The sequence below is a fragment of the Branchiostoma floridae genome, chromosome 15, assembly GCF_000003815.2.
Source record: "Branchiostoma floridae strain S238N-H82 chromosome 15, Bfl_VNyyK, whole genome shotgun sequence".
NCBI classification, from domain to species: Eukaryota; Metazoa; Chordata; class Leptocardii; order Amphioxiformes; family Branchiostomatidae; genus Branchiostoma; species Branchiostoma floridae.
This window is the reverse complement of record NC_049993.1, coordinates 1,339,058-1,365,448: the sequence shown is the minus strand read 5'-3', so window position 1 is coordinate 1,365,448 and position 26,391 is coordinate 1,339,058. Positions and strand designations below refer to the sequence as shown.

Below are 26,391 nucleotides of genomic sequence, written 5' to 3'. Positions count from 1 at the left end.
GGGCCGCGTTGCTGCGGCGCTTTAAGGGGGGCATGATGATGATGTTCTGGGCGTAGTAGACAGCAAAGAATGTCTGCACCCGTGCCGTCTCGGCTTTTTATGTGGGAAAGAATGCAAATTTTTCTGGATTGTCTAGTCGAAGGTGCGGACGTTGCAGAAATTCTTTCCCCTTTCTATTGGTTCGCGGTCGGAAGTTGTCGATCCAGCGGCGAGGTATAAATTGGTGGGGCAGGAGATTTTGTCTATTCATTCCTCCATCCACTTTGCCGTTTGTTTAACACTAATCAATCGACTACTGCAAGATGTCTGGACGTGGTAAAGGAGGCAAGGCACGCTCCAAGGCAAAGAGCCGTTCATCCCGAGCGGGTCTCCAGTTTCCGGTTGGCCGCGTCCATCGCTTCTTGCGAAAGGGACACTACGCCGAGCGCGTTGGTGCCGGCGCTCCGGTGTACCTGGCGGCCGTGCTGGAGTACCTGACCGCCGAGATCCTCGAGCTGGCTGGTAACGCTGCCCGCGACAACAAGAAGACCAGGATCATCCCCCGTCACCTTCAACTGGCCGTCCGCAACGACGAGGAGTTGAACAAGCTGATGTCCGGCGTCACTATTGCACAGGGCGGTGTTCTCCCCAACATCCACTCCGTGCTTCTACCCAAGAAGACCGGCAAGGCCCAGTAGATTCCAGACGGAGACCGAAAACCCCGGCCCTTTTCAGGGCCACCCACATCCTTTCGAAAGACCTGTATCATATTCGCATAAAACTACACATTACATCTACACCATCATGCACTGCATCTAAGTCAATCGCATTACATGTCCCATTTCATGTTAGCTAACACATTTACAGTCTTACAAGGTGGCACTTGCGCAAGAAATGAGCACAATGTCGCTACCTTCACCGTTCAAGTGGTCCGTTTAATTCTAGCCGACATCATGACCTAGTGATGCCAGCTGACCTATCTGTACAATTTGGGTAATCGTAGAGATGACCATGTAATGCTAGCTGACATATCTGTACAATTTGGGTAATCGTAGAGGATGACCACGTACTGCTAACTGACATATCTATACAATTTGGGTAACCGTAGACGGTAAAGCACGTGGAGTAACACGTGCAATACCACGTGGAAGGCACGCCCATTAGCTTTTTAGTTGTGTGTGCGTGTGTGTGTGTGTGTGTGTGTGTGTGTGTGAGTGGGTGTGTGTGTGGGGGGGGGGGGGGCTACATTACTCCAACGTCAACTTATTGGTATGTGGCTGTGTACAAACTCGTGTGGCTGTTGTGTGTTTATTGGCAAGGGTATCGTTATTCAAGAAATGTGAACGATGTAGATCTTTCTGGGATATGTGTGTGTGGCCCTGAAAAGGGCCGGGGTTGTCTTGACTCTTGTTCCGATCCAGCTTATGCACGTTCCCCTCGGATGCGGCGTGCGAGTTGGATGTCCTTGGGCATGATCGTAACCCGCTTGGCGTGGATAGCGCACAGGTTGGTGTCCTCGAAGAGACCGACCAGGTAGGCCTCGCTGGCCTCCTGCAGAGCCATGACCGCCGAGCTCTGGAAGCGCAGGTCGGTCTTGAAGTCTTGGGCGATCTCCCGCACCAGGCGCTGGAAGGGCAGCTTGCGGATGAGCAGCTCCGTCGACTTCTGGTAGCGACGGATCTCTCTCAGGGCCACGGTGCCGGGCCTGTAGCGGTGAGGCTTCTTGACGCCGCCGGTAGCCGGGGCGCTCTTGCGAGCGGCCTTGGTTGCCAACTGCTTCCTGGGGGCCTTGCCACCGGTGGACTTACGGGCGGTCTGCTTGGTACGTGCCATGTCGAATAAACTTTGTCTACGCCGAAGTGCACGACAATAAGAGTAGTCGGCAGATTGTGGAGAGCGAATTTATAGCACCCGCTAATGATATGCCCCGTAGATTTCAATTGCCCGGTCGTCTGATTGGTTGTCTGTCGAAATCTGGCACTGTGATTGGTCAGTTGTTGTAGCGCCAGGATCCGATTTTCCGAAGCAAGCTCAACACTTCTGGACCGGTGTCACGTCGGAAAATGTGACAATGGCGATGTTGAGCTATTTAGAATGGCTATCGAATACTACTGTAGATAACAAGACATCAACTTACTCATTAAATTCGTCGATAAATACACAATATCACTTTTTCTTCACTGTGTGTCAACAAAATAGCAATAGTTTTATTAGCCTGTGCGCGTGTATGTATGTATGTATGGATGTGTGTGTGTGTGTGTGTGTGTGTGCGTACATGTGTGTGTGTGTGTGTGTGTGCGCGCCTGTGTGTGAATGCTGTATGTGTATGTGCGTCATCTTTTAACGTGAGCAGGGGGATGGGGAGGGCGGTGTTGCTGTACTGATGGAAAGTTTTTTTTTCTATTCCTCTTTATTCCACGTGTTCTATATTTCAAACGATAATATGTATTGATGTGGATAGGTGATTGAGATAGTTCTTTTGTAAGGATGTGTGTGGCCCTGAAAAGGGCCGGGGTTTGCAGGAAAAACAACGGTCAGATCTTCACTTCTTCTTGGGCTTGGAGGCCTTCTTGGCGGGCGCGGTCTTCTTGGTGGTCTTCTTTGTCGGAGTCTTTTTGACGGGTTTCTTGGCAGCAGGTTTCTTGGCAGGAGATTTCTTGGTTTTCTTGCTCGCGGTCGGTTTCTTGGTCGTCGTCTTCTTGGGGGTGGTAGCCTTCTTCGCCTTGGGCTTCTTTGGTTTGGATGTCTTGGGTTTTGCGGCCTTCTTAGCCACGGGTTTCTTAGCCACTTGCTTCTTGACGGCCTTCTTAGCCGCCTTCTCGGCGGCTTTCTTGGCAGCCACGTTGATCTTGAAGGACCCCGACGCTCCGGTCCCTTTAACCTGTAGGAGGGTACCCTTCTCCACCAAGGTTTTCAGGGCGCGCTTTATGAAGTGCGCTTTCTTCTCCACGTCAAACTTGTAGTTGCCAGCGATGTACTTTTTGATAGCCGACAGAGAAGAACCGGTGCGGTCCTTGAGCGCTTCCACGGCCGCCGTAACCATGACGGTGGTGGGCGGGTGAGCTGCCGGGGCCTTGGGCGCCGCGGGCTTCTTGGCCTTCTTCGGGGACGATGCTGGAGCGGACATGCTGTCTTGTCTTGTCTGTGTTAGTCGCGCAAATGAACCCGGTGTCTTGTCAAGCTGGCGTGAAGTACTAAAGGCACGGACCTGGCCGGAATCGTCACACTTTGTCTGCGTCTTATTGTCCGTCGAACTTGCGTTTCTTTTCTACATTGACGGTGGATTCCTCCCTTACCAGACACGACAAATAATATTTCATTGGTTTATTAAAGTACAGCACAGTACCGTCTTTTCACGGTAAGACAGCTGCGACGAATCATACAGCCCGCACATGGAGCAACAACAATAGAACACACACATCAAGATCCATCCGCCGCGCACAGAAAACACATCACATTGTACTACATGTCTCCTTCCACACACAACAAACATCCGCTAATTACAAGAAAAGCAGCAAAGATCACAACATCAGCCAAGGAAAACATCACCCATGCGCATCCATCATCAAAAACACATACAAACACACAGAATAAAGACAACTAATAAACAAACGCAAACGATTATTGAGAACTACAATCGTACGTGAGCACAGACAGGTGTGATTGCTTGCTTGCTTGGGTTTTGAAAGAATGTACTTTATGAAAACAAGGATGTTTAATACTTTATCATTGTCTTTTTGACTTTGTCTTTTTTCTCTCCATTTTTGGGGCCCATGCTTGGTTGATAAAACAATGTTTGTCTTAAAATTTCCATGTGCCAGTGATGTATGCAGTTTTTAAATGGAACATAAAAGGCAGCAATATGAATATGTTTGCGCTGAATATTGTAACCGTACACATGGGGTAGCAATGTAGCAAAATGGTGAATCCCATATTTTACTGAAGACCAATTTCCCGTTGATGGTAGATATTCATCTAATATACATGATCAGGCCATGTCCATTTCATTATATCTATTTGAGAAGAAGTCGAATTCACTTAGTAGAATAGGATTGTAGATTCATTGTACATATTTCATGTATCTTTTGTTGCGACCTGTACTGAACCCATTGTCACTTGTATATGCTACTATGTTTATACCATGTACTTGCAATTAGCCCTCGGGCACGAACTTACAAATAAACTTCTTAATAATAATAATAATATTATCAAAGGTCTATCATCCATATAATCCTTGCCGTGTGATATATGCTGTACCCATTTGTCAGGGTTTTCTTTTCTTTGTCTTGTTGGCAGGGCTTTAGCCAGCGTCCGTTTTTCCGTCAATTGACGGAAATTTGCTGCGTGTGACGGAAAAATTTTAAAACCAATCCGTCAACCTTGATGGACAAAAATCCTTGGTTGAAAGCTACAGGCGGCTTGGGGGACGCCGTAAAAGCCACACACTGTTTGTTTTGCTATTGTTATTAATATTATTGTTGACGAAGTGTGTCGGCGCTCTTTCACATACGATAATCTCATTAAAAACCCGTTTTTCAAGGTCTCAGTTCAGTCTTTCTAACTCCTGGAATAGTGTTTTCGCGACAATGGGAATTGGCTGACGGGAAAAAAATTCAAGCTGGCTAGAGCCCTGCTTGTTGGGGATGACTGTAGAGTGGAGTCTCTCCATTCATGGATAGCGGATGTGGGGACCAGATTAGCGTGGAGGTGAGAATTGTACGGATTCACACACAGCACACACAAATACACAATGGCGGTTTATCCTCCAAGCAGAGGTCGGAGGGATAGGAGTGACCACGATTTCGTACCGAGGATACCAGACTCCGGGTCGCTGGGGAAAAACAACAACGTACAGATGGAACAAATAGAAGAGTAAGCCGACGAGAGAAGTATAGCTGACAAGGGAACTGCTATATTTCTCTGACCGGCTTACTCTTCTATTTGTTCCATCTATATCATCTACGGTTTTTCCAGCGACCCGGAGTCTGGTAGAGACTAGGTTATACCCTATTTCCACTAGGTCTCTCTCGGAGCTCTTTCTGCGTTTTGTTGTCTACTAAGCCACACTTTTACCTTGTGTATGATATACACCCAGTGTGAAAACGAATGTTACAGTATATCCTATTTTAGTCGCAGTAAGAGCGCAGAGCGATCGCCGTCTAGTGGAGAGGGGGTCTTATTAATCTCGGCCACTACCACTCCTCCCTCGAGCCAATCGGGCTTTTTATTTTGTTTTGTGTTTTCATTCTTTTTTTTTCATTCTTTATTCAGATACCAGACAAAGACATACATACAGGTAAAACATGTACAATACAGTTGTGCTGGCAATAATCATGCGGCATTTAAAAGAGAATAAAGAAGTTACCATGTTCTGTTGTGTACATACAATTTGTTTTTACGAGTGGCTATACTTTTTTCTATGGTGTAAAAGTACTTAATGAAGGTAATAAACTTATTGATAGACAGTATTGATATCTCACGATTTCTATAGATGAAATTTTTTCCTAACAATAAAACAACATTAGACGTTAACATGATAGGACTTTCATTCTCAAAATCTCCCAGTATTACTTTAAATGGGTTATCAATATTCAAATAATGTCCTGATGCACTATTATACCGAGTTTTTTCCAGAAAGATGTTACAATATGACAGTTCCAAAATAAGTGTTTAGTAGTTTCTTCGTCTTCCAAATGCGCAACATCCGGTGTTTTCATTTTTCTTGAAACAATTAAAAAAACCTCACCTTCCTTCAAAAACGCCTGAAAACGTCCAAAACCACCCGGAGCCTAACCTCAAACCTGAATCTTAAAATTTCCCAATAGATGTTTATGGTTTATTCCACAATGCACTGTAGTACATGTATACCCTCCGTATGTGTACAATGTACGACCCCTTTAAACCATCTCAGCATTATGCTTTTGCTTGGTATTGATAAATAGGGGGGAAAATTCGTGTCAGATGTCTTAGAGTAGATATCCAGCCACTTTTCAGTACACAGTTCAAGGTTAGTCTGGGACTCAAACTGAATACAACGCTGTTTTTTTATTGACAAATATCTAAACATTCTTCCAACACTAAAAGAAACTCACCATAGATTTATGGCCGAACACTCCGATCTTCTTCAGATGAAATGACTCGCTGCACTAATCCGGAAGTCGTAGGATGACGTCAGGTAGCAGCGAATCATAAATGGCGGGAAGGCGAAACCTGCCACCATCACGAGGGATGAAAATCTATGGTGAGTTTCTTTTAGTGTTGGAACAAAGTTTAAACATTTCTCAATATGGAATCTGCCAACAAAGATGAGCTTTCATTCGGACACGCTGTTTCTGTTCAGCACACAGTGATTCTTTCCCTTGTGTAAGAAGGGACACTGACCAGTGAACATTTCGTACTTCGTATAATGTACGATACCTATCAACCCCAAAACCTATCAACCCCAAAACTGCCCAAAAAAAGATGCAAGCGTGGTAATAAAAATAACCTCCTTGTGACTTAACGTACACAATATGGTATGGAGAACAATATCTCTTTTTGTTCTTTCTGTTTTCCGATATTCCCTCTCTCTATATATATATATTTCGTAACTACTTTGGAAGATTAACATTATGGTCTAAGACTTTCTTTTTGAATATGGGCAAAACTTAATGCGCGCACGAAAGTCAACCATATAATCACATCAACATGGCCTTTAAATACCAACCGTTTTCATTGTCAAGTAAGTCAAGACGGTAACTTTTGATATTACAAACATGCACGAGAAAGGAGTAAATGTACTAATATTTTACACCAGTTATGCAAATTAGGCCTTGATTTGCATACTTTATGGTTGATGATGTAAGTTCTAATTGCCTTCTGGATGCTCCAAGTCTGAAATTCCCGTCATGTAATGAACGTATTGCTGCATATGTCATTATGCAAATAATTTCCTCATTTGCATGCTTGTTACAAGTTATGCTTATATAGCACAAATTTGCAAATGAGGATGTTACTTTTGTTCGGACATGGTTGAGAAGGAAGCACGTTGAGAAGCGTCCCGATCCCCTGATGTTGTCCATGCCAAGTTCTACCCTCGTTAGGAACGTGACTAATATAGCTCCTGCGTGCATCACTGTATTGGCATCATCCCGTCAGTTTTGTCCTTGAGCAAAACATATCCCGCCCTGTCTAGATAAGGCTTAGCAGCAAGTAAATTTTATGGATGACATCAGCGCGCTCATTGATTTTGGCTTGATTTTTTTTCCTCTTAATTCGGGGATGGTTAGATAGACCAAAATGGGTAAACGTACTGTGTTGTATACTTGTAGCCTAATAATCATACTTGTAGAAGTGACACTAGGGAGGTAGCCATGATTATAGTTGAAGAAGTGAAACTTGTCGGATAGTTGTAAAAGTGCAACCAATATGGAAGCCATGAATGTAGTTGCCAACTTGACAAGTGATACCAGTGTACCACACTATATAGTACTGTATCACTTTTACTACACTACTTCACTTCTTAAATACAGAAACTAATGCCTTCAGTTCTTAGTTTCGATGCCACGTTTTTGTCATTTGAAATCTTGTTACGACAGCTATGGTGTCTATTCTAAAATGTTGCCATCTGTTTTTTTACCCATCTTTTTTTTGCGCTATCTCATTATTTTTGCGCTTTGCATTGGATGTCATCCATAAAATTCACTTGCTGTGGCCTTACTCAGAAAGCTGGCTGGCTCAGTCCTAGTTTGGCGACTATCGGCCATGTCACGAATGTCACTTCCTTTCCGGAACGGAACGCGCTCACACTGCGTCACAGGAGCCACTTTCTCCTCAGCCATATCCGTCGTAACTTGTCTCTGGAGAGGCTGTCTGTATGCCGGCCCGACCGCCATGCCTGGACAGACCACGGAAAGTCTGGTAAACAACTGGAACAAAATGACATCCGAAAGGACACGCTTTCCAGCTCTGCACGTCAAAAATCTGGTGCAGGAGACGCTGCGACAGAACCTGGAGGGTCAGTCGTACAACGCTGTCGTCTGCAGAAACCTGACCAGGAAAATCCTGGACCAGCTGAATGATAAGTTGGTCAAACGGGGTCCTAAAGGATACAGGTTTATTACTTTCATCGACGTGGGGCCGAACCAGGCTGCAGGGCCGGTGTTTTACGGGAGTCAGTGCGTCAAAGCTTCCGGCCAGCCGGCAGGGGATGATTTTGCGGAGTCGTCGTTCCAGAATGAGTCTCTGTACGGGATAGGTATCGTCTGGGCGGTCCCTGAACCCGCGTGGACCACATCGCGAGCTCATCTGACCCCCGCGGAAAGTCAATGTCAACAGCGCTTTCCCATTCTGCACGTCAAACAGATCATAGAGGACACCATCGACCGTCACGTCGTCGGGCGGCGCTACGAGCGCGCCTTCTGTAAGAACCTGACGCAGAAACTGTCAGCTGAGCTGAAGATGACGTTGCTACAGAAGGGACCGAAGGGGTACAAGTTTCTGAGTTTTGTGACTGTCGGATCTTCTGGCGGCGGAGACACTGTGTTCTGTGCTAGTCAGTGTACTGGGGGGAAACCAGGGGACGACTTTGCCGAGTTCACCCGCCAGAACACCTCCCTGTACGCCATGGCGATCGTCTGGGGCGTCCTGACAGAGTAGATGTCTGACACTACACGAAAATCGATATTGTTTCACGTAACAGTCGTTATTACTACGAAACTAGCTAAGGGTCAGGATAAGGGTTAATGGCTGTATGCTGATATATTGTCAATGACAATGAAGCTTATTACATATTCATGCCACATTGGGACTAAATGCAGTCAGTTTGGTACAAAGAGAGTAAACAGAAAGCTATACATATATCATACTTTACATGCTTCTAGACGAACTTACAGAGTTTTTCCAGTATATCGTAGTCAGATTATGACATAAGGTATTTGAACAAATCGTCCTTCGTTAGGTGTGCATATTTTTTGTCTACATGTGTAGCATTAACGAATGTATTATGCTGATCTTTGTACAGTGAACAGTCTGGGACAAAGTGTACTTCGTTTTGTACATGCATAGGATTCTTATCGCAATATATATATAAATACATACTCTATCATTGGGAGGAGTTCGGTTATGTGCTATAAATTTCCTGAACATGTAAATAACGTTAGTGCCGAGGTTTGCATTCCGGTTGCTTCCTGTTAGATCCATCACGGTAGCACGGTTTATTTTTATCATTTCACGATTGATACTTCATGGTAAAACCATTTGAGTACCATGGCTCGGTATATGGTTCCATGTACATGAGATATGCCGCATTGCTCGGATGTTACCTCCGGTTAGTCACCCCGGAGTGTTTAATGCCATATGTCGGTATGCGAACATCTGCTGTGCCAAACTTGGTACGTTTTAGGGGAAAATGTTGTGTTACCGGTTGGTGCCAAACTTGGTACGTTTAAGGAAAAAATTTGATGTCTTCTTACCGGTTGGTGCCAAACTTGGTAAGTTTTAGGGGGAAATGTTGTGTTACCGGTTGGTGCCACACTTGGTACGTTTTAGGAAAAAATGTTGTGTTACCGGTTGGTGCCACACTTGGTACGTTTTAGGAAAAGATGTTGTGTTACCGGTTGGTGCCAAACTTGGTGCGTTTTAGGAAAAAATGTTGTGTTTCCGGCTACTTGTCTTTTTTTAGACAGCAACGAACATAAAAATTTTGATCGGACTCTTTGTTGACGAAATTTGAAACAGACTTCCTGTATTTCACACAGATGGGAGTTTAGAAAAGTTGATGTAAGAATGTGTAATAAACATTGTACTTCTTTCTTCCTCATTGGCTCAGTTTATCAATATAACGTTACTTGCTTTTGCCCGCCCAACATACATATATATTTTTAATCCTAGTTCACCTTTATCCGCGGGGTAACCTTTATCCGTTGTTTAAAAAAACTGACTATTAAGGGATGTCACCTGACGGTGGATTTCAAATTGGTAAACAAGCAGCATCTTGAAAATATTGCACTTTCAAACAACTGTCCATCAACTTAATATCCCTAAACACGCTCTGGTTTTTAAAACAACGGATATAGGTTACCCCGCGGATAAAGGTGAACTAGCGTGTTATATGTGTGTACAATTAGTCACAGTAGTTGAAAATACCAGTGAAGGATACAATCTGTTTTAAATTGATAAAATGTAAAACGTGAACGGGCAAAAAAAATGGCCTGTAAAAAATGTTGTGCATTGGAGATGCAGGGTATCGATCCCCGTACCTCTCGCATGCTAAGCGAGCGCTCTACCATCTGAGCTACATCCCCATTCATAGCCCTGCTGCGCTCCCTAACACCCTCGTGAACACGCAAGACATCTTTCCGATATGGTATGGTATGTTTTGTTTTGTTTTGTTTACGGAGAAATAATTAATACAAACACTATAATTTAGAATAGATAATTCAATACATCTTTGTTCTACACATGTTTAAACAATAATTTTCAAAACTCTAAATATTTTACGGAGGAATGAGGTCTACGAACTCTTGATATAAATCGTTTTGACCTTAAAATGTCTATTTTTAACATTCCAGTGAGAGTGAGTGCCGAAAGACTGTTAGATATCATATATCAGATCGACAAGCCACTCGGTCCGTACAGTCCTCTACCCAACATCTGCTCGGATAGTGTTTTCGGTCCCGCAGACAAAGCTCACAACGCGATCTGCACAAGACGACCACTAGTGCCGACACGATCGCAACAAGCGTCGAAGTGGCACCCAAATACGACTAAATACCTGACGATAATCAGTATGTCCTTTTTACGTGTCTGATGACACCGATTGGTAAGGACAAATAGCAAGAAAACCTGGTCAAATCGACCGATTTGGTTTGGCCGAGACGGCCGTATTAAAGATGGCGGTTGAGGTCAATAGAATGGTCTACTATACATTACGGGTGGACACACTGTGTGCTAGGTGATTGTTGTCTCTACCATACCAATAAAACACACTATTTATTTCACAGTAATTTCGGCAATTAAAAGTACTATGATTTCTAACTATTTTGTTTTAAGAAAGAAAGAAAGGCGTGCGTATTTTCTCTTTCCAATAGCCATTTGTCCCCCATGCTACTAGTGAAATATCCCAACCATACAGAGACGCTGGCCGTCCACACAGAGCAACACTTCTGACAAAAAGCGTCTTATTATTCCACATTTTCACGATGGCGAGCCAACCATGCGCGCAATCCAAGCCGGCGAAGAAGACTTTGACTCTGGGGGAGAAGATAGAAGTGATCCGGCGGTACGAGAAGGGTGGGACCGGGGCGCGAGGACTCGCCAAGGAGTTCGGAGTTGGGAAGACGCAGATTCAAAACATCGTGAAGAGAAAGCGGGAGTACCTTGAGGACTATGAGAAGAACGCTCCGATCAGCAAGAAAAGAAACACCCGGCAGTCGCTGTACGATGACGTCAACAAACTGTGCTGGCACTATTTCTGTGAAACAAGCTCCAAACCCGTCACAGGACCGATGCTCCAACAACAGGCTCTAAAGTTTGCCGAGCAGCTTGGAGTTGTGGGCTTCAAGGCGTCTAATGGGTGGTTAGAAAGCTTTAAAAACCGCCACAACATCACGATAGGGAGCAAGGGCGTCGGAGTGGTGCAAAACTGGGCAGACAAAATTGCCGACATCATGACAAGCTACTCTGCTGAAGACATCTATAGTATGGAAGAAACCGGCCTGTTCTTCCGCGGAACAACTTCCAGTCAAGTAACGGCGCTGTTGGAAGGTGATCACTCTTACTTCAGTAGAGCAAAGCAGGCCCAAGACTCTCTAACCATTGTCCTGTGTGCTAACATGGCCGGGGAAAAAGAGAAACCACTTGTGATCGGTCAGCCGGCCAACCCTCCCTGCTTCAGAAACGTGCAGCCTTCCAGCCTACCTGTGACTTACGCGCACAACAAAATGGCCTGGATGACGTCGGAACTTTTCCTTGACTGGCTGAGGAGCCTGGATCGGAAGATGGGCGAACAGAATCGTAAGATTCTCCTTTTTCTTCAACAGACGCCAAGTCGTCCACACGTGAAGCTGAGGAACATCCAACTCACGTTCTTCCCGCCTAACACCCCGGCTAGACTCCAGCCCATGCAGCAGGGCGTGATCCACAGTTTCAAACTGAAGTACCGCAGGCGGCAGCTCAGGCGCATCCTCCAGGAGAGACAGAGGCAGTGCGGGGCGACAGACGAGCAGCTCGCCGGTCAGGTCACCGTGCTGGAGGCCATCCAGTGGATCGGCTCGGCCTGGGAGGAGGTGACTCCCCACACCATCCAGACGTGCTTCGTGAAGGCCGGCTGCGCCCAACCAGGTACGTTGGACAGTCTGTATATTACTTATTAGGGAATAGCAGAGTTTTGTGCACCGATTTATGCTTAGGTCGCCGGTGTCCGTAGGGGGTGTAGCGCCGGCTGGGCTCCGAAGGCACAAATTAATTTGTCCCGGTGTACTACCGGATATTGCGGGGATTCCTCTCGGTGTTTTTACGGGTAGGTCATGGCATCTATTTTTTACCGGGTTCCGGGTTGATTTTAAGTCTGAGTATTAAAAAAAGTCCGGGTCCCGGCCATGGCCCAAGTGTAGCCACCGGGTGTCCCACGGGACCACGTAGGGGTCACATCATTCATTCATTCATTCATTCGTCCATTCATTCATTCATTCATTCATTCATTCATTGAATAGTGTAAAAAATGAAGAAAAAAAAACTGTGAACTCCCCTTTTCTCATTGTGACCTAAACATTAGGCAGCTGAATAAATGCTGTTACATATTGATATAAGTACTAAGTAACAATATACTTTCTTATGTATAACCTATTTTTTACATTTCTACATTTCTGTAGAAGTCAAGGCAGAGTCAGTTGAAGACAGGGTTGAGGCAGAGATCTGGACAAGAGATACTTCAGCAGCCATGGACAAGCTGACACAGGAACTCTTCGGATGTAAGTTTGAAGAGCTGTCAGTCATCGACCAGATGCTGCCCACATGTGACATGGAGGGGCGGGACTGGGAGGAGGATGCCACCATCCTGCTGGATGAGCTTCAGGAGGAGACAGTGGAGGAGTCTGATGGTGATGAAGATGACACAGGAGATAACAGGGATGAGTTGGCAGTCATTGATCAAGACACGGAGGCGAGGGATGACACTGAAGCGCACAGGGACAATCCTATCAAGGACCTGAACACCTTGATGGACTTAATGAAGTACATCAAGCGTTTCTGTGCAGAGGAGGGACTCGGTGATCTGCTCAACACCTTCCACCAGGCAGATGAAATGCTGAACTCAGTTTGGAGTGAGCGCCAAGCTGCACGGCTCTACAAAATAGACCAGGAATGAGGACAAACTCAAATGCAATGGAATCATGTGTAGCTTCTATATATGAGCCTTCAAGACTTGTACTGCAATGTTAGATATTGAAATTTTCATAGATTTTTTTTTTCTTACACTGTTGGTTTCTTTTAACATTGTTCTATTCCCTTCACATGTAGAGCAACATATGTACAATGGAACTCAACAGAGAATGTAATAACTGAATGAGTTTTACAGGAAATGTTTTCATGTTCTCGTGCTGTATGTAAATACTTGTACTTAGTTCTTTTTCAATTCAGCTCGAAAGATGAATTGGAACATTTATCTTATGCATATTAATAATTATGATAAAAGGTAGTTGACTTGGAAGTTCATGTCTCTGACTTTTCTTTCTGCACTTTCTATGCCAGAAGAACATGTATCTGTCTAGATACAGTGTAAGTGTCATGTGTGTGTTTAGCCAGGATTGACTGTTGTTAAATAAGCTCTTTCTAATGTTTAAAAGAAAGGCCAAAAGAAATAGTGAACGAATTATAAGAGAATGTACTTTTGAAAGTAAAATTGAAATCTTTATCAATTTTCGGGGAGATAACGTGTAGAGGTGACCCGTCACCTGTTCTGTCTCACCCTCAATTTTTGTAATGGAAATTTCAGTAAACAAATAAACCACTAGTATAGGCGCCCTCAAGCGGAAAGCAGCATGATTGCAGGTTTGACGTTTTCCTGACGTCAGTCCCAGATATCTAACAGCCGGCCTTGAACGTTGCTTTCGGACATGAACCTCAGTGCTACTACTTAATCCCTTCTATAGCCATATGAACCCTGCAGTTTCGGCGAAAGTGGAAGTTTTGAAACCCTTGATTTTCGAATTCATAATCTTGCAATATCTAATCTGAAATGGTATATTTCCGACTATGTTTACCTTTTACTGCAACTTTGGGTACGTTTTAAAGTACATGTTTGTGTATTTAGGTAATGTTGAAAATGTAATGGACTCGACCGCTCAGTTAGAGTTGACCTGGGCTGTACGTGACCTGCTAACCAATAAAGTGAAAGTAGCAACTAGCGGGTGCAAACATGGCCTTGAATAAGAACCCGGCCCATATGTTGAAAACGGTGAAATCGTAGTCTGGCCTCCCATCTTTCGTATGTCGTAGCAGAAAATACAGAAAATGACATTTCAGGAGGTCAAGATTTCATCATAATTTCGCCGGACCTCCCTTGCGACGCCTTCTACCTTGGGCCGGGCGTCGTCTTAAAACCATCTTTGCTAATAGCAATGTCATTGAACTTAGCAAATAGCAAGGTCATCAAACTTAGCTAATAGCAAGGTCATTCAACTTAGCTGTGCTAGCAAAGTTGCCCACCAAAAATGAATGCAGCTGGAAATCGCATTTTAAAGGTCAAGATTTAAAACATTGAACTGAACTTAAAACATTTTAAGGGTCAAGTTAAGGGTCAAGATTTTTTAAAAAATTGTTGGACCTCCTTTGAGAAGCCGCGCGCCTTCGGCGCTCGAAAGGATACGTTGGAGCACGCCCTTAAAACATTTTTTTTTTCAAACTTAGCTTAATATGATAGCCAGTACAATTTTGGAAATGGTGCTTCAGATGGTCATGATTTCAAAATTTTCCCGACCCTCCCTTACGAGCATAAAGAGTAGCCGGCCTTTCCAAATTTAGCGTAAAGCGTTTTATTTATTTATTTGTTCAGCTGTTAACAAACAGCCAGGGTTGCCCAACTAGCCAGTGGCTATTACTAAGGGCTAGCCCTGTGCATGTTCGCACATGCTTACTCACGGCGCGGCGGGGTTATGCCGCTCCTCGCGGGGTGACATACCCTTTCGCTGATGTAGATCACCGTGTGGCTGATACGGAATGGAGGTTCGCCAGGCCTCCATCCGGGTGATTTGAAGTGAATCACCAACTCCAGACAGAAGGGTTTTGCTCCATCTCACACCGCACCATCGCACGTGTGGGGGTTCTTTAACGTGCATGGGGTGTGACTCTCCTCATACACGGGACCTCCATTTAACGTCCTATCCGAGGGACGGCCCTAGCCGAAGACCTTCCCAAATTTAGTACGGTAAATTGTTGCAACCGCTGGCTTCACTCCTCTGCCGGCTTTTGATACTATCTTATGCTATCGTAGGATCTGCTTGGAGATTAGGCAACATATTCTCTTCAATATCTAGACGATTACCCTCCCAAACCCTTTGTTCTGCCGCCATTTAGATCTGCGAGAATTAGTGCTCATTCACTCGAAATAGAAAAGGGAGATACATAAAAAAATGCCCGCCAGTGAGGAAGGAACAGGTAAATACTGTAACGTTACAGGGAAAGCAGTATGTAAGATGAACTACGTTTCATCTGTCAATACTGCCTGTTGAAAATGAAATTCTGAAAGAAGTAACGTTAAATCATCCAAGAAATAAACCAAATTTCAAAGCTTTTCACACCACTGTCGGACACCTCATTCGCACACTTACAGAGAGAAAACGTTAGAAAAGAAGCTATAATGAATATTATTACCTTTGCCAGAATGGCTAAGGTTATGTTTTGGGCTTGTGAGTCTGTGTGTGTGTCTGTGTGTGTGTCTGTGTGTTAACAGCATAACTCGAGAAGCCTTGGATGGATCCCGATGATATTTGGTAGGTGGGTAGGGGTCGGGAAAACGAAGGTCAAGTTCGATAATGGGCCCCCTAGCGGCTTGCTAAGGTACTGCAGCGGAAACTCAATTTTTTATATCTCGTGTTCTGGACGTGCTGTGGTCATGATTTTTGATTGGTAGATGACCTCGAGGCAGAGAGTAAGTGCTGTGAGTTTGGGCCCCCTAGCGGCTTTTTTGGAACTGCAGGCGCCGGTTTCCTTTAAAACTTTGGACGAGAATAACTCTACAACGTGTTGACGGATCGTCATGATTTCTGGTATGTAGATAGAATGAGTGATGACTTATATAATGATATACTAATTATGCAAATCAACAGCTAATTTGCATAATTAATGAGGAAAATTCATAAATCCACTGCATTCCATGATAGGACTTTCAAACTTGTCACATATGTAGCTGGGAAGGAGAGAAATGTCGATAGATATCAATTATGCAAATGATGACCTCATTTGCATAATTAGTGAGAAAATATGAACATGTTGACGGATCATCATGTTTTTTGGTATGTAGGTAGCGTAAGTGAAGACCTACATAATGAGATACCAATTATGCAAATCAACAGCTAATTTGCATGATTAATGAGGATATTTTATAAATTCACTACATTCCATGATAGGACTTTAAAACTTGTCACATATGTAGCTGAGAAAGAGAGAAATGTCAATACATATTTATCATGCAAATGATGATCTCATTTGCATAATTAATGAGAAAAAATGAACGTGTTGACGGATCGTCATGATTTTTGGCATGTAGATAGCCCAAGTGAAGACTTATATAATGTGATACTTATTATGCAAAAAAACAGGTAATTTGCATAATTGATGAGGAAAAGTTAATAAATCCACTGCATTCCATTATAGTACTTTCATCAAAGTTGTCACATATGTAACTGAGAAAGAGGGAAGAGAGTAAGAGGTGTATTTAAAGACTTTGAAAGAGAATGGATCAAAGGATCATCATGATTTTTGGTATGCTGATAGCTTAAGTAATGCTTGATACAATTTGATATCAATTAATTGTAACTTGGGATCTAATTTGCAAAATGAATGCCGAAATTTTATAAACCAACTCCAAGCATATAATTATAAAGAACATGAAATGAGTAACGCATTTGTCTGCAGACATCATTCTACATAACAAACCTGGTTTATTTGGCAAAGGTATGTGTTCGTGGAACTCTAGTTTCCTGATTAGTATATCTTTATGATTCATTTTCCTTTAATAAACCACCGTTTTACTTTGTTTGTCGTGATTAGTCTTCGGGCATGATATTATATTGCAATAAATTTACATGTATTACCCTTGGTATTATCAATACAGTGCCAGGTAGCATTTCCTTGCTCAAAGGAAGTAGTCGGTGACAGTATTGCGGTTCCCACACTCTGATTTGCACCCAACTATCAGCGTCTTTCTTGTTTTTCGTACTTCCAAGTAGAAGTGAATATATTTTGCCTAGGAGGACTTTTACCCCTTTGTTTTTCAAACTTTTTGCCAGCATCCCCAGATTTGACTTCGACACGCCCCAACATGGAATGACGGGAAAAGGTCAAAGTTCACGAGAAAGTTGCCTCCTAGGTGATGAGCATCAATAGCCGCGGGGACATATTTGTGGAGGTTTAAGACTCGTCTTCCTGCAACACCGCTGTTTACACCGCTCCTGTGCGTGCGGGAGAACATGTGAAGACTCCAGGTAGGTCACGGTGTAGTCTAGAAATCAACACGGGCAGGCAGAGTGGTGGTTTGATGAGCGTAAGTGTGTGAAGAAACGTCCTAGACTCTAGTTTCGTGTCAGGTTTTGATCACGGTTTACCTCCGCTGAAAGGTTGATAATCCAGCTTTGCTTGTGATGTCCGAGCAGTTATTATCGTAACTATAGCTACTCAGTACTTATTTTGTCAAACAACTATCACATATTGCAGCTCATAGATGTCTAAAAACGACCCTAGGTGTAGTAGCGTTTCTTGTTTTAGCAGTTTACCTGTGCTATTGTTTTCGAAGGCATGTTTACTAGTACTTGTGAATTGAAGGTGTCAGACTACTACTAGTACATACAACATGGCGGTTCTATTGTCCAACTGGTTACCACAGACGTAGCTTGAAAATACCAATTGAAATGATGCCGAGAAATTAATTTGTTTGTCTATTTTACCTTTCTTAATTGATTATTCTTTTTTCTGTATACCAAAGTATAACCTACAGGTACAACGTAATTATTTTGACAAAAGTGAAAGTGTTTACGATAGTAAAATTATCACCTTGCTGTTACTAATGTTAGGTTTTATAAGCATACACAGTATGTAAGCAAAATGTACAAAAACTCATTTCATATGTCTATAATCTATATAATCATTTTTTCTGTGTAAGTGTAACCTAATACTAGTTACTAGTACATGTCAAGAGACCACATCTAGTGAAATCATACTAATAGTCTTTTAGTAATGTACTAAACAAGGACAACAAAAACAACATTTAACGTTACTCATTTTGATCCGAAGGTCGCTCGATGTGGCAATATTTTTGCGACAAAAGTGAAAGTGTTCCGGATGGTAAAATGATTTTATTATGTGGATGACATCTGTGGGCGCATCAATTTTCGTCTGTTCACAAAGCAACTGCAAAATGAGCAAATATTTGCATCCATTCTGTGGTTCCCAGAGGATTTTAACCATATAATCAAATCAACATGGCTTGTTAGATTACAGTACAGACATTTTGGTTAAGGCTTCTAAAGGGAAAAAAAGTTGTGTTTCCTGTTTCCCCACCTACCCTAGAAAAACCTGCCGACCCTAGACTATTTTTGGTCGGGCAGTAGAGTCACTTAGCTTCCAGTTAGGCCACCTTTATTCAGCCTGCTTTCTATTGAAGTGAAAACACTGCTTTTCCTATGTATAAAGGATCAATGTATCCATTATGCACAAAATTAAAGTTTGACATTGAAAGACAAGTGTCCTCATGCATTTTAGTTTACTTTGTTCAACTGTGTTGTAATATGTCACACCAGAGTTTTGGCTAGCCTAGAAAAAAATAGAAATGATAATAATCCCTACCTGCCGACCCTGATTTTTTCAGGACTGAAACAGGAAACACAGAATTTTCTTCCTAAGGCCTAAGAACAAGGACTCCTTTGTAAACATTTTCTCTAATGTTGATTTGTTGTTCCTCAGTACGTGATTGATAGTGTACATGTGGTTCTGGAGTTGAGACAACGATGGGCTGTGGAGCATCGCACAACTTCAACTACGAGTCCCAGGTGGAGAACGCATGGCTACAGGTCAGACTTAGTCCCCGATCATCAAGCAAAATCAAAACTGTTAATAGTTTTTTCATCAAGCAGTGAATACTTTTTAAAGGAAAACACAGTCACGTACCTCAAAATTTTCGATGGCTATCAGTCCATCTTGCTCACGGAGTGACCCAGTTCTCGCGAGAGTTGCGAGAACTAGGTCGAGACTTGCATGGATCTCTCTCGTGAGATGGATCACTCCACGATCAAGATGGACTGATAGCCATCCAAAATTTTGAGGTACGTGTGTTTACCTTTAAAAAGTAGTCAATGCTTGAAGAAAATTCTATTAACTGTGTACATACCTGATGGCTAATGAATCTCTTTAACGAAAATCAAAATCGTTTTACTCGTTTGGTTAAACTGAGCGGGATTAATTTGTGAGCATGGATGGTCCAAAATGGATTCCAGGGCTAGGCTAATCTAGCCATATTTTTTAACCACCTCTCAGGGTGGGTTCAAGACATTACAGTTGAAGTTCTGTCAGCGAACTGAAACAGGTTTGCTTGTGGGTGCAAGTTTGCATAATGAACACAAAATGCGAACATTTTCAAGTTGGATTATGAGACAAAGCGAATTGAATTTAAACTGTTTTGATTTTTGCATCATGTTTCTGAACAGTAGAGGAGTCAAAACCCAGTTAGTCATAGCTGTGTCTGTAAGTCTTGATCATTGAATGATATCAATAATATCAAATGTTGATCAATCAAAATATCACACACTATATGATGAGATATAGTATTAGTGTTTTGCTTCTCGAAATTCCCACTTGCAGAAAAATTTACTGTGACATGTACAGGGTCATTCCAGGCTCAAGTTAAAACAGGGCTTTAGCCAGCTCGAAATTTTTTTCCGTCAGCCAATTACAATCGCAGCGAAAACCGCGAAAATTAATTAGAAGGACTGAACTGAGACCTTGAAAAACGGGTTTTAATGAGATTATTGTATGCGAAAGGGCGCCGACACACATTGTCAACAATCATAACAATAGCAAAACAAACATTGTGTAGCTTTTACGGCCGTGGATGGCGTCCCCAAGCCGCCTGTAACTTCCAGCAAGGATTCTTGTCCGTCAAGGTTGACGGATTGGTTTTAAAATTTTTTCGTCAGACGCAGCACATTTCCGTCAATTGACAGAAAAACGGACGCTGGCTAGAGCCCTGAGTTAAAATAACTTTCTCCAAATTGCAATCGACCTAACAACTATTTCACCCAGATTTAAACCTAACGGGAGGGGGCCATACTTCGACACCCGTTCTAAGTGGATGCGCATGGCTTTTGTCAATGTACATTTTACAGTGAACTCATCAAAAATAAGTTAAGATCTTGTATGCATCCATATAACTGTTATTGAAGCTGTACAGATAAATATTTCATTTAACAGTAGCGTTCCGCTCTGTACTTTGACAGCGCACGAAACTTACGGCTGGTTTTCGGCTTGCGTCCTAGCAGAACGTTCCAACTCAAAAAAGGGGTCCAAACTCCGACATAGTAACAACCAGACCATCGCCGTGCTTTTTTAGACAACTTATGCAAATAGAATAGCACTAAAAGTCTTCATTATAATTTTTTTGTACCAAATATGGGTCATATTTTGTATTACGCGACTTATTCAAATACGGTGTGTTAAAACGTTTACCTCTCACGGTGAGACCAACTTGCCGCAAAACGGCAGCGCATTGTTACGTTAGACTGTGATGGCATTTTCGCTTTTCGGCTTCCTTGATTGCCTTTTTATCCTGTCTTTAGGCAACAGCAATGGCTACAGGATTTTTTAGTCGGTAGGGATCGATTTTTCTTGAATGTTTGTCGCTCGACGGACGGGTTGACTGAGTTCAACGTGTTGAGCATCGCTCGCCCGCCTTCGTGCATGATAGTAAAATGGCGGGGCCTCGACTGCGTGAACATTGTGGCATCATTTTAGCTCCGTTTATCCAACCCAGTTAAAGGCAGAACAGAACACAGGTATTATTTTTCGGAAGGCTAATAAACATCATTTCTATGTGTGGTGGTATTTTTTTCACATGACGTATTTTGCGAAGAATAATTCAAGAGTTTCCCGGGCCATGGTCTCGATACGTTCGCTCGTCAACTTGCACGGAAGGCGTCAAATTTGTGCAAGTTTATCAATCGTTATCTGTGGGACTTGCTAACTTCGACACATACCCCGTCTTTGTAGTTATTTACAACAAGGTTTAGTCTACAGCTAGTGTACTTCTCATGTGCAGGCATCTATGCATTTCTCCGCAACAATGATTTTTAAAACCTGTCGAAATTTGGACCCCTGTCGAAGTATGGCCCCCTCCCGTTAACCTACACTGACAGTTTAAAGTAGGTATAATGTAGGCCTTATTTTTGCCACATTCTTGGTTACAGTCAACCATATATTAAGTATAATTCAATATGGACACATATTTTTGTACACCCTAAAGCTACGTAACTATACAGATCTTGCTACTGACACACTGTCATACTACTGCATGCAGGTTGAAGGTACTGTGGACAAGTCTGCGGAAAAGGGCAAGAATCTCATCATCAAGAGGTCAGGATGGAAAACCATCAGGATATTCGTGTCCTCAACATTCAAGGACTTCAAAGCAGAAAGGGAAATGTTGGTAAAACAGGTGAGGTAACTCCTTCTTAGGTTAAAATCTGTCGACAAAAGTTACAGTGATCATTATGTTTAGGATGAGTATAATGCAGGGTTGAAATCATTTTCCTCTCTAGTGTCGAAGGTGCGACATTCCTAGGGGGATCCGAGCGCATGCCCCCCAGAAAATTTGAAATCTAGACCCTCTGAAATGCTATTTCCTGCATTTTGAGGTGTAAAGTTTGCTGGTAGACTAAGCTGTTCAACAGCATCTGTTTGGGTGAAAAATTACTCAAGGCAGACAGTTTTTTTATATCTTTACATATCAATTTTTGTCCGTCACAGAGAACGGAATGGGCAAATTTTGTTTTCGTTCCCAACTGCAAAATTCCATCAAAGGATGGAAGGATGGGTGCTGGCTACAACCCTGGTATACTGTCAACAACTGGAAATTTAGCCTTAGACCACACTGACTTCAAGTTGATAGATGACATCTACATGACTAATTTCACTTGTTCTCCAAAACAAATCACCTCCTCCAAGGCTCCACGCAAGTCCAGAGCTTGTTGACTCATATTGCAGCAAAAGGCCAGCATGTGTTTTTTCTCCCTCCTGCTTTAGTTTTGGGGTCTCTAGAGGATGTCATCCATAAAATCAAATCAGTGTAGCCTCATAGAGAGTATCTCTTAAACTCGCAGTTTATGGCTCTATACAAAAAGACAGTTCTATTTACAGTGTCAGTGTTTCCACTAAGACTGATGTGAGGAGGGCATTCCACGCTCTTCGGAATCCATGGTTTGCCAGCAAACTGTTTTTTTTTCTTAATAAATATGTACTTATACATGTATGTTTGTTTGATAAGGTTGATATTTGGTCCTAGTTATACCACCAATGATTTACAAGATTGTCATTTCTCAGACAATAATTTGTATACGATTTCCCTGATATATATTTTCCTAATGTGACTCACTTTTCCCTCCCAACTGTTACATGTCCACTGTAGGTATTCCCTGACCTGAGACTGTGGTGTGAGAGTAGGAGGCTGCATCTGGTGGAGTGTGACCTGAGATGGGTGAGTTTCAGCGTATACTGTAATTCACTGTCTTCTTGGTCCAAACTTTCACAGTCAAGAGAAACTTGAACTTGTTCTCAGAACTAAACGTTCACGTGGCAGCCGGTGTGTGTAAAGAAAGTCGGCAAATTATTTGTTATACTATACCTGGTAATAATAAGTTCACACAGGTTTCACTGTGACAACTGAAAATAATAGTACATTTTGTAATGTTAAAAAATCAAGAACTACAGTATAGGAATTGTTACAAGTTCCATCTAGTCTCGGACTTTTCTTCTATCCCTGGGACGAATAACACTAAGCATAGAATGCACTTTCTCATTGGTTTATTCACTCTCCTCAGTCTGTCAGGGTTTAGAACCTTTGGTTGTGGTTTTGTGTAGGGAAATATTTTTCACAAAAAAATTAGGTTACAGATGGAAAAGCATTTCATACTAATCATAGGGTCACATTTTTCTGCATTAGAATTTTGTACTGTAAATATTTCGACATACTTTAGGAAATAAATTTTATCCTGTGCAATTTTTTTTGGCACGCCGAAAAACCTGTTCCCTAGAATCTCTTCTACATTTTGTAGCTCAAGGTTCCTTGCTTTTGCATTAATGCAAGGCTCCTTGATTTCATTAATCATTTTTTTCTGAGGCTCTAACTCACCAATATAAGACTTGGAAAGGCTGAAGAAACAAAACTCATGAGTTGGGCTTGTAGCTGAAGTGATTCCACATAGCCCCTACATATTTTTCTTCAGAATTATTCTCGGTAAGAGACTGAGTCACAAGACTTGAGGGTATGCAGTCCCCCAGTTAAAGTTGAACTAGTTTTCTGATAACTAAACACAAAAGTGTACTGTTTGTTGATCTTGTTAGTTTGTTCTGCTATGCTCAGTTGTGTGTAAAATGTAGGTCATTTCGAACACAAAGAAGATGAACAAAAGTTGGATACAGCCAAATGTCATTGAGAAGACCTTTATCAAATATTCATGTTGTTTATCTGGTTGCCTGGGAGATGACGTACACAATGTACCAATCCTGTAATTGTGATGGACATTAAGGTTAACTTGCACGAGGAGATAGTAAGGGTTAGGGAACGTCTGATTCACCAACAATACTGCACAAGACTTTTGTGAACTGTTTTATAGAAACCATATTTTCTTGCGTAAAGGATGCACCCCAGTTGAAATACTGGGGTAGGCACCTCAAATATGGGGCAAGTCTAAGACAAATGTCTGGGACTGAAAGGTAAAATGGAAAAATTCAAATAAAATATGCACCCCTTCTCCACCAGTCTTGAACACATTTTGAACAGGATGAATTTAAAATTCTTCCCTTTTCCCAGGGTTATTTTTTAGAAAATCAAAGATTTCTATACAATGTCCTTGCTTGTAATTGTTATCACTTCCCAGGTATGACATATTATAACAGAGGAATTTGACTGTCAACCTTAAGCTTGTTACTGTCTGTAAACCATTTTATATACATGGAATTCCTTTGTACCATTGAATTTTATTTTGTATGACCTCCTTAGACTTATAATATTTAGAAAGATTTCAGATAAATGTTACATATCATAAAATAGGAAGTTTATTTGCAAGTTCTTGCCCGAGGGCTAATTGCAACATGAAGCATACAGAAGATATAGTAAACATACATAAAGTAATTTGGTATAGATAACAATGGTGACAAGTGTAAACAAGTGACTATTCTAACAATGATATTGACTGCTGAGAGCTACAATCTACGCATTTGGGGTTTGACTTCTTTTCTGGAAGCAGTGGAAGACGAAGTGTCCCACTTTTTCTATGATGAGTGGGTTATGTGACGTCAACAGCTTTATAGTTTTGTTTTCGTCGGTAAGCGTTTCAAAATGTTTGTGTGTTTTGCAAACCTCTTCAAATAACTCCTTTCTTTCCTGGTCATTGGAGAGGCAGTTAGAGAAAAAATGTATTTCGTCTTCCACCGGTTTTGCAATACAATGGTTACAGGTTCTTTCGCCCACAGGTAGCTTTTTGTACCACCCTCTCTCAATTTCAAGGGGGTGGGCGCTAATTCTAAGTTTGCACATTGCCGATCTGACTTCGAAATTATCTAGTGACGTTAAATAAGTTTCCATTGAGTATCCCTTCTTTAGTTTCTTAAAGAATCTTAACTTACCATTATCTATAGATAGTCTATGAGAAAATATATATCTTCCAACCTTTTTCTTAACAATGTACATATATGCTTGTTGCCTAACCGTGAAAGGAAAGAGTAACCAGTATTGTCTAGAATTTCCTTTACGTGTTGTGACCAGCATTTCTTACGGCTGTTACTCGGTATAGATTGCTGACAGAGTAATGCGTCTACTTGTAAGGGATGTGTTGAGAAATCCAACTGTTTGAGGCGCAGCCAATACTTAACTGTACGCATGGATATGTCTATGTCTATTGGGTACATTCCAAGCTCTGCTCTACTAGCTATGTTACTTGAATTTCTATGTATACCGAGAACATTTTTACAAAAGCGGTTCTGAGTAATTTCTGCTGGGCAACTGTCATCTGAATAAGCTTTGCCCCAAATCTCATATACATGTAATTATAGTGGCAAATAGTAACCAGATCTATACGAATAGCACAGGGTTGGACAAGTCCACTGGACAGATCCGATTGTCCCGGGCAAGTGAAAATTCTGATCGGGCAAGTGCATGTCCTACCTCACTTGCCCAATTGGGCAAGTTAGATTTTTCCACGGATGAGATTTTGATGGTAGTCATTGATTAACACAAAAAATAGAGCCAACATAAATTGAAGAATTTCATTGCTGGCAATAAAAATACATAGAGAAATGTAATATTTCTGGCAAGTGAAAAGTTGTTTCGGGCAAGTCATTTATATGTACTTGCCTGATAGGACAAATGAATTTTAGAAAACCTGTCCAACCTGTAGCATCAACTTGAGACAATAGTATACAGTCTCAGTTGCTTCAGAATCCATTTGCAACAGTTACTGTGTTTTCCTGATAAGACATGTAATATTCAACTTGATAATACTCATGGATGTAATATTTCCATGTGCACTTGTAGGGTGTGCCCAAAGACACCACCACAGAGACCACGCTCCGCACCTGTCTCAGTGAGATTGACAGGTGTCACCAGGACAACGTCATGCCATTTTTCGTCAATATGACCAGGTATGTTATATCTGTGCACTAGATCTGTACAGCTAGATCTGTGCATCTAGATCTGTACAACTTTTTATCTACAGTTACATTATGTCTTCAGCTGTGAACGGATAAGTAGATGTCATAAGAAGGGAACATATGCCAGAGAGTTAGGTCAGACTGTGTTGTAAGGTCTGGCGTTGTGTAGCATAAGGGTAGAGTGTTTGACTCAAAGCCCAAGGTTCCACATTGTAGGTTAGAGTCCCCAGATATGCTCCAACATTGTGCCCTTGGGAAATGCATTTAACACATGGGAGATCTGTAACCTTCAATAGATAGTAG

At 42.2% G+C, this 26,391-nt stretch overlaps 5 protein-coding genes and 1 non-coding gene across 7 annotated transcripts in view; 3 read left to right on the top strand and 3 right to left on the bottom strand.

Annotated features, from left to right (window-relative positions):
- LOC118432140 (histone H3-like centromeric protein CSE4) overlaps nucleotides 1-1,866 on the bottom strand; it is a 3,215-nt gene extending 1,349 nt beyond the window's left edge. Inside the window, exons 1-2 of the mRNA XM_035843667.1 lie at nucleotides 1,405-1,866; nucleotides 365-647 (exon numbers count right to left, since the gene is read on the bottom strand). Coding sequence (XP_035699560.1) covers nucleotides 365-647; nucleotides 1,405-1,812 — 691 coding nt within the window. The 5' untranslated portion in view covers nucleotides 1,813-1,866. The remainder of the gene's footprint in view (nucleotides 1-364; nucleotides 648-1,404) is intronic.
- LOC118432595 (telomerase protein component 1-like) overlaps nucleotides 1-26,391 on the top strand; it is a 69,684-nt gene that overhangs the window by 20,084 nt on the left and 23,209 nt on the right. The window contains exons 1-5 of one of the 2 annotated variants that reach the window (XM_035844227.1): nucleotides 17,504-17,660; nucleotides 19,135-19,241; nucleotides 21,740-21,877; nucleotides 22,847-22,915; nucleotides 25,973-26,079. In XM_035844227.1, the coding sequence (XP_035700120.1) occupies nucleotides 19,179-19,241; nucleotides 21,740-21,877; nucleotides 22,847-22,915; nucleotides 25,973-26,079 (377 nt within the window). In that variant the 5' untranslated portion in view covers nucleotides 17,504-17,660; nucleotides 19,135-19,178. Of the gene's footprint in view, nucleotides 1-17,503; nucleotides 17,661-19,134; nucleotides 19,242-21,739; nucleotides 21,878-22,846; nucleotides 22,916-25,972; nucleotides 26,080-26,391 lie in introns of those variants that run through there. The other variant, XM_035844228.1, reaches the window with a different exon arrangement.
- Nucleotides 224-1,046, top strand: LOC118432626 (late histone H2A.2.2-like). The gene has a single exon (XM_035844259.1). The coding sequence runs from the start codon at nucleotides 303-305 to the stop codon at nucleotides 675-677; it is 375 nt and encodes a 124-aa protein (XP_035700152.1). The 5' UTR covers nucleotides 224-302; the 3' UTR covers nucleotides 678-1,046.
- LOC118432612 (histone H1-like) lies at nucleotides 2,438-3,249 on the bottom strand. Its single transcript, XM_035844243.1, has one exon. It carries the CDS (start codon nucleotides 3,104-3,106, stop codon nucleotides 2,522-2,524), a length of 585 nt encoding a protein of 194 aa, XP_035700136.1. The 5' UTR covers nucleotides 3,107-3,249; the 3' UTR covers nucleotides 2,438-2,521.
- On the bottom strand, nucleotides 10,190-10,262 carry Trnaa-agc. Its single transcript has one exon. It is a non-coding gene; the product is annotated as a tRNA-Ala (tRNA).
- Nucleotides 11,063-13,666, top strand: LOC118432600 (tigger transposable element-derived protein 4-like). Its single transcript, XM_035844232.1, has 2 exons — nucleotides 11,063-12,300; nucleotides 12,831-13,666. The coding sequence occupies exons 1-2, from the start codon at nucleotides 11,160-11,162 to the stop codon at nucleotides 13,322-13,324; spliced, it is 1,635 nt and encodes a 544-aa protein (XP_035700125.1). The 5' UTR covers nucleotides 11,063-11,159; the 3' UTR covers nucleotides 13,325-13,666.

Coding starts and splice junctions, on each gene's coding strand:
- LOC118432612 (XM_035844243.1), bottom strand. CDS start 3,106: ATGTCCGCTCCAGCATCGTCCCCGAAGAAGGCCAAGAAGCCCGCGGCG.
- LOC118432626 (XM_035844259.1), top strand. CDS start 303: ATGTCTGGACGTGGTAAAGGAGGCAAGGCACGCTCCAAGGCAAAGAGC.
- LOC118432600 (XM_035844232.1), top strand. CDS start 11,160: ATGGCGAGCCAACCATGCGCGCAATCCAAGCCGGCGAAGAAGACTTTG. Junction 12,301..12,830: donor GGCCGGCTGCGCCCAACCAG/GTACGTTGGACA, acceptor ACATTTCTGTAG/AAGTCAAGGCAGAGTCAGTT.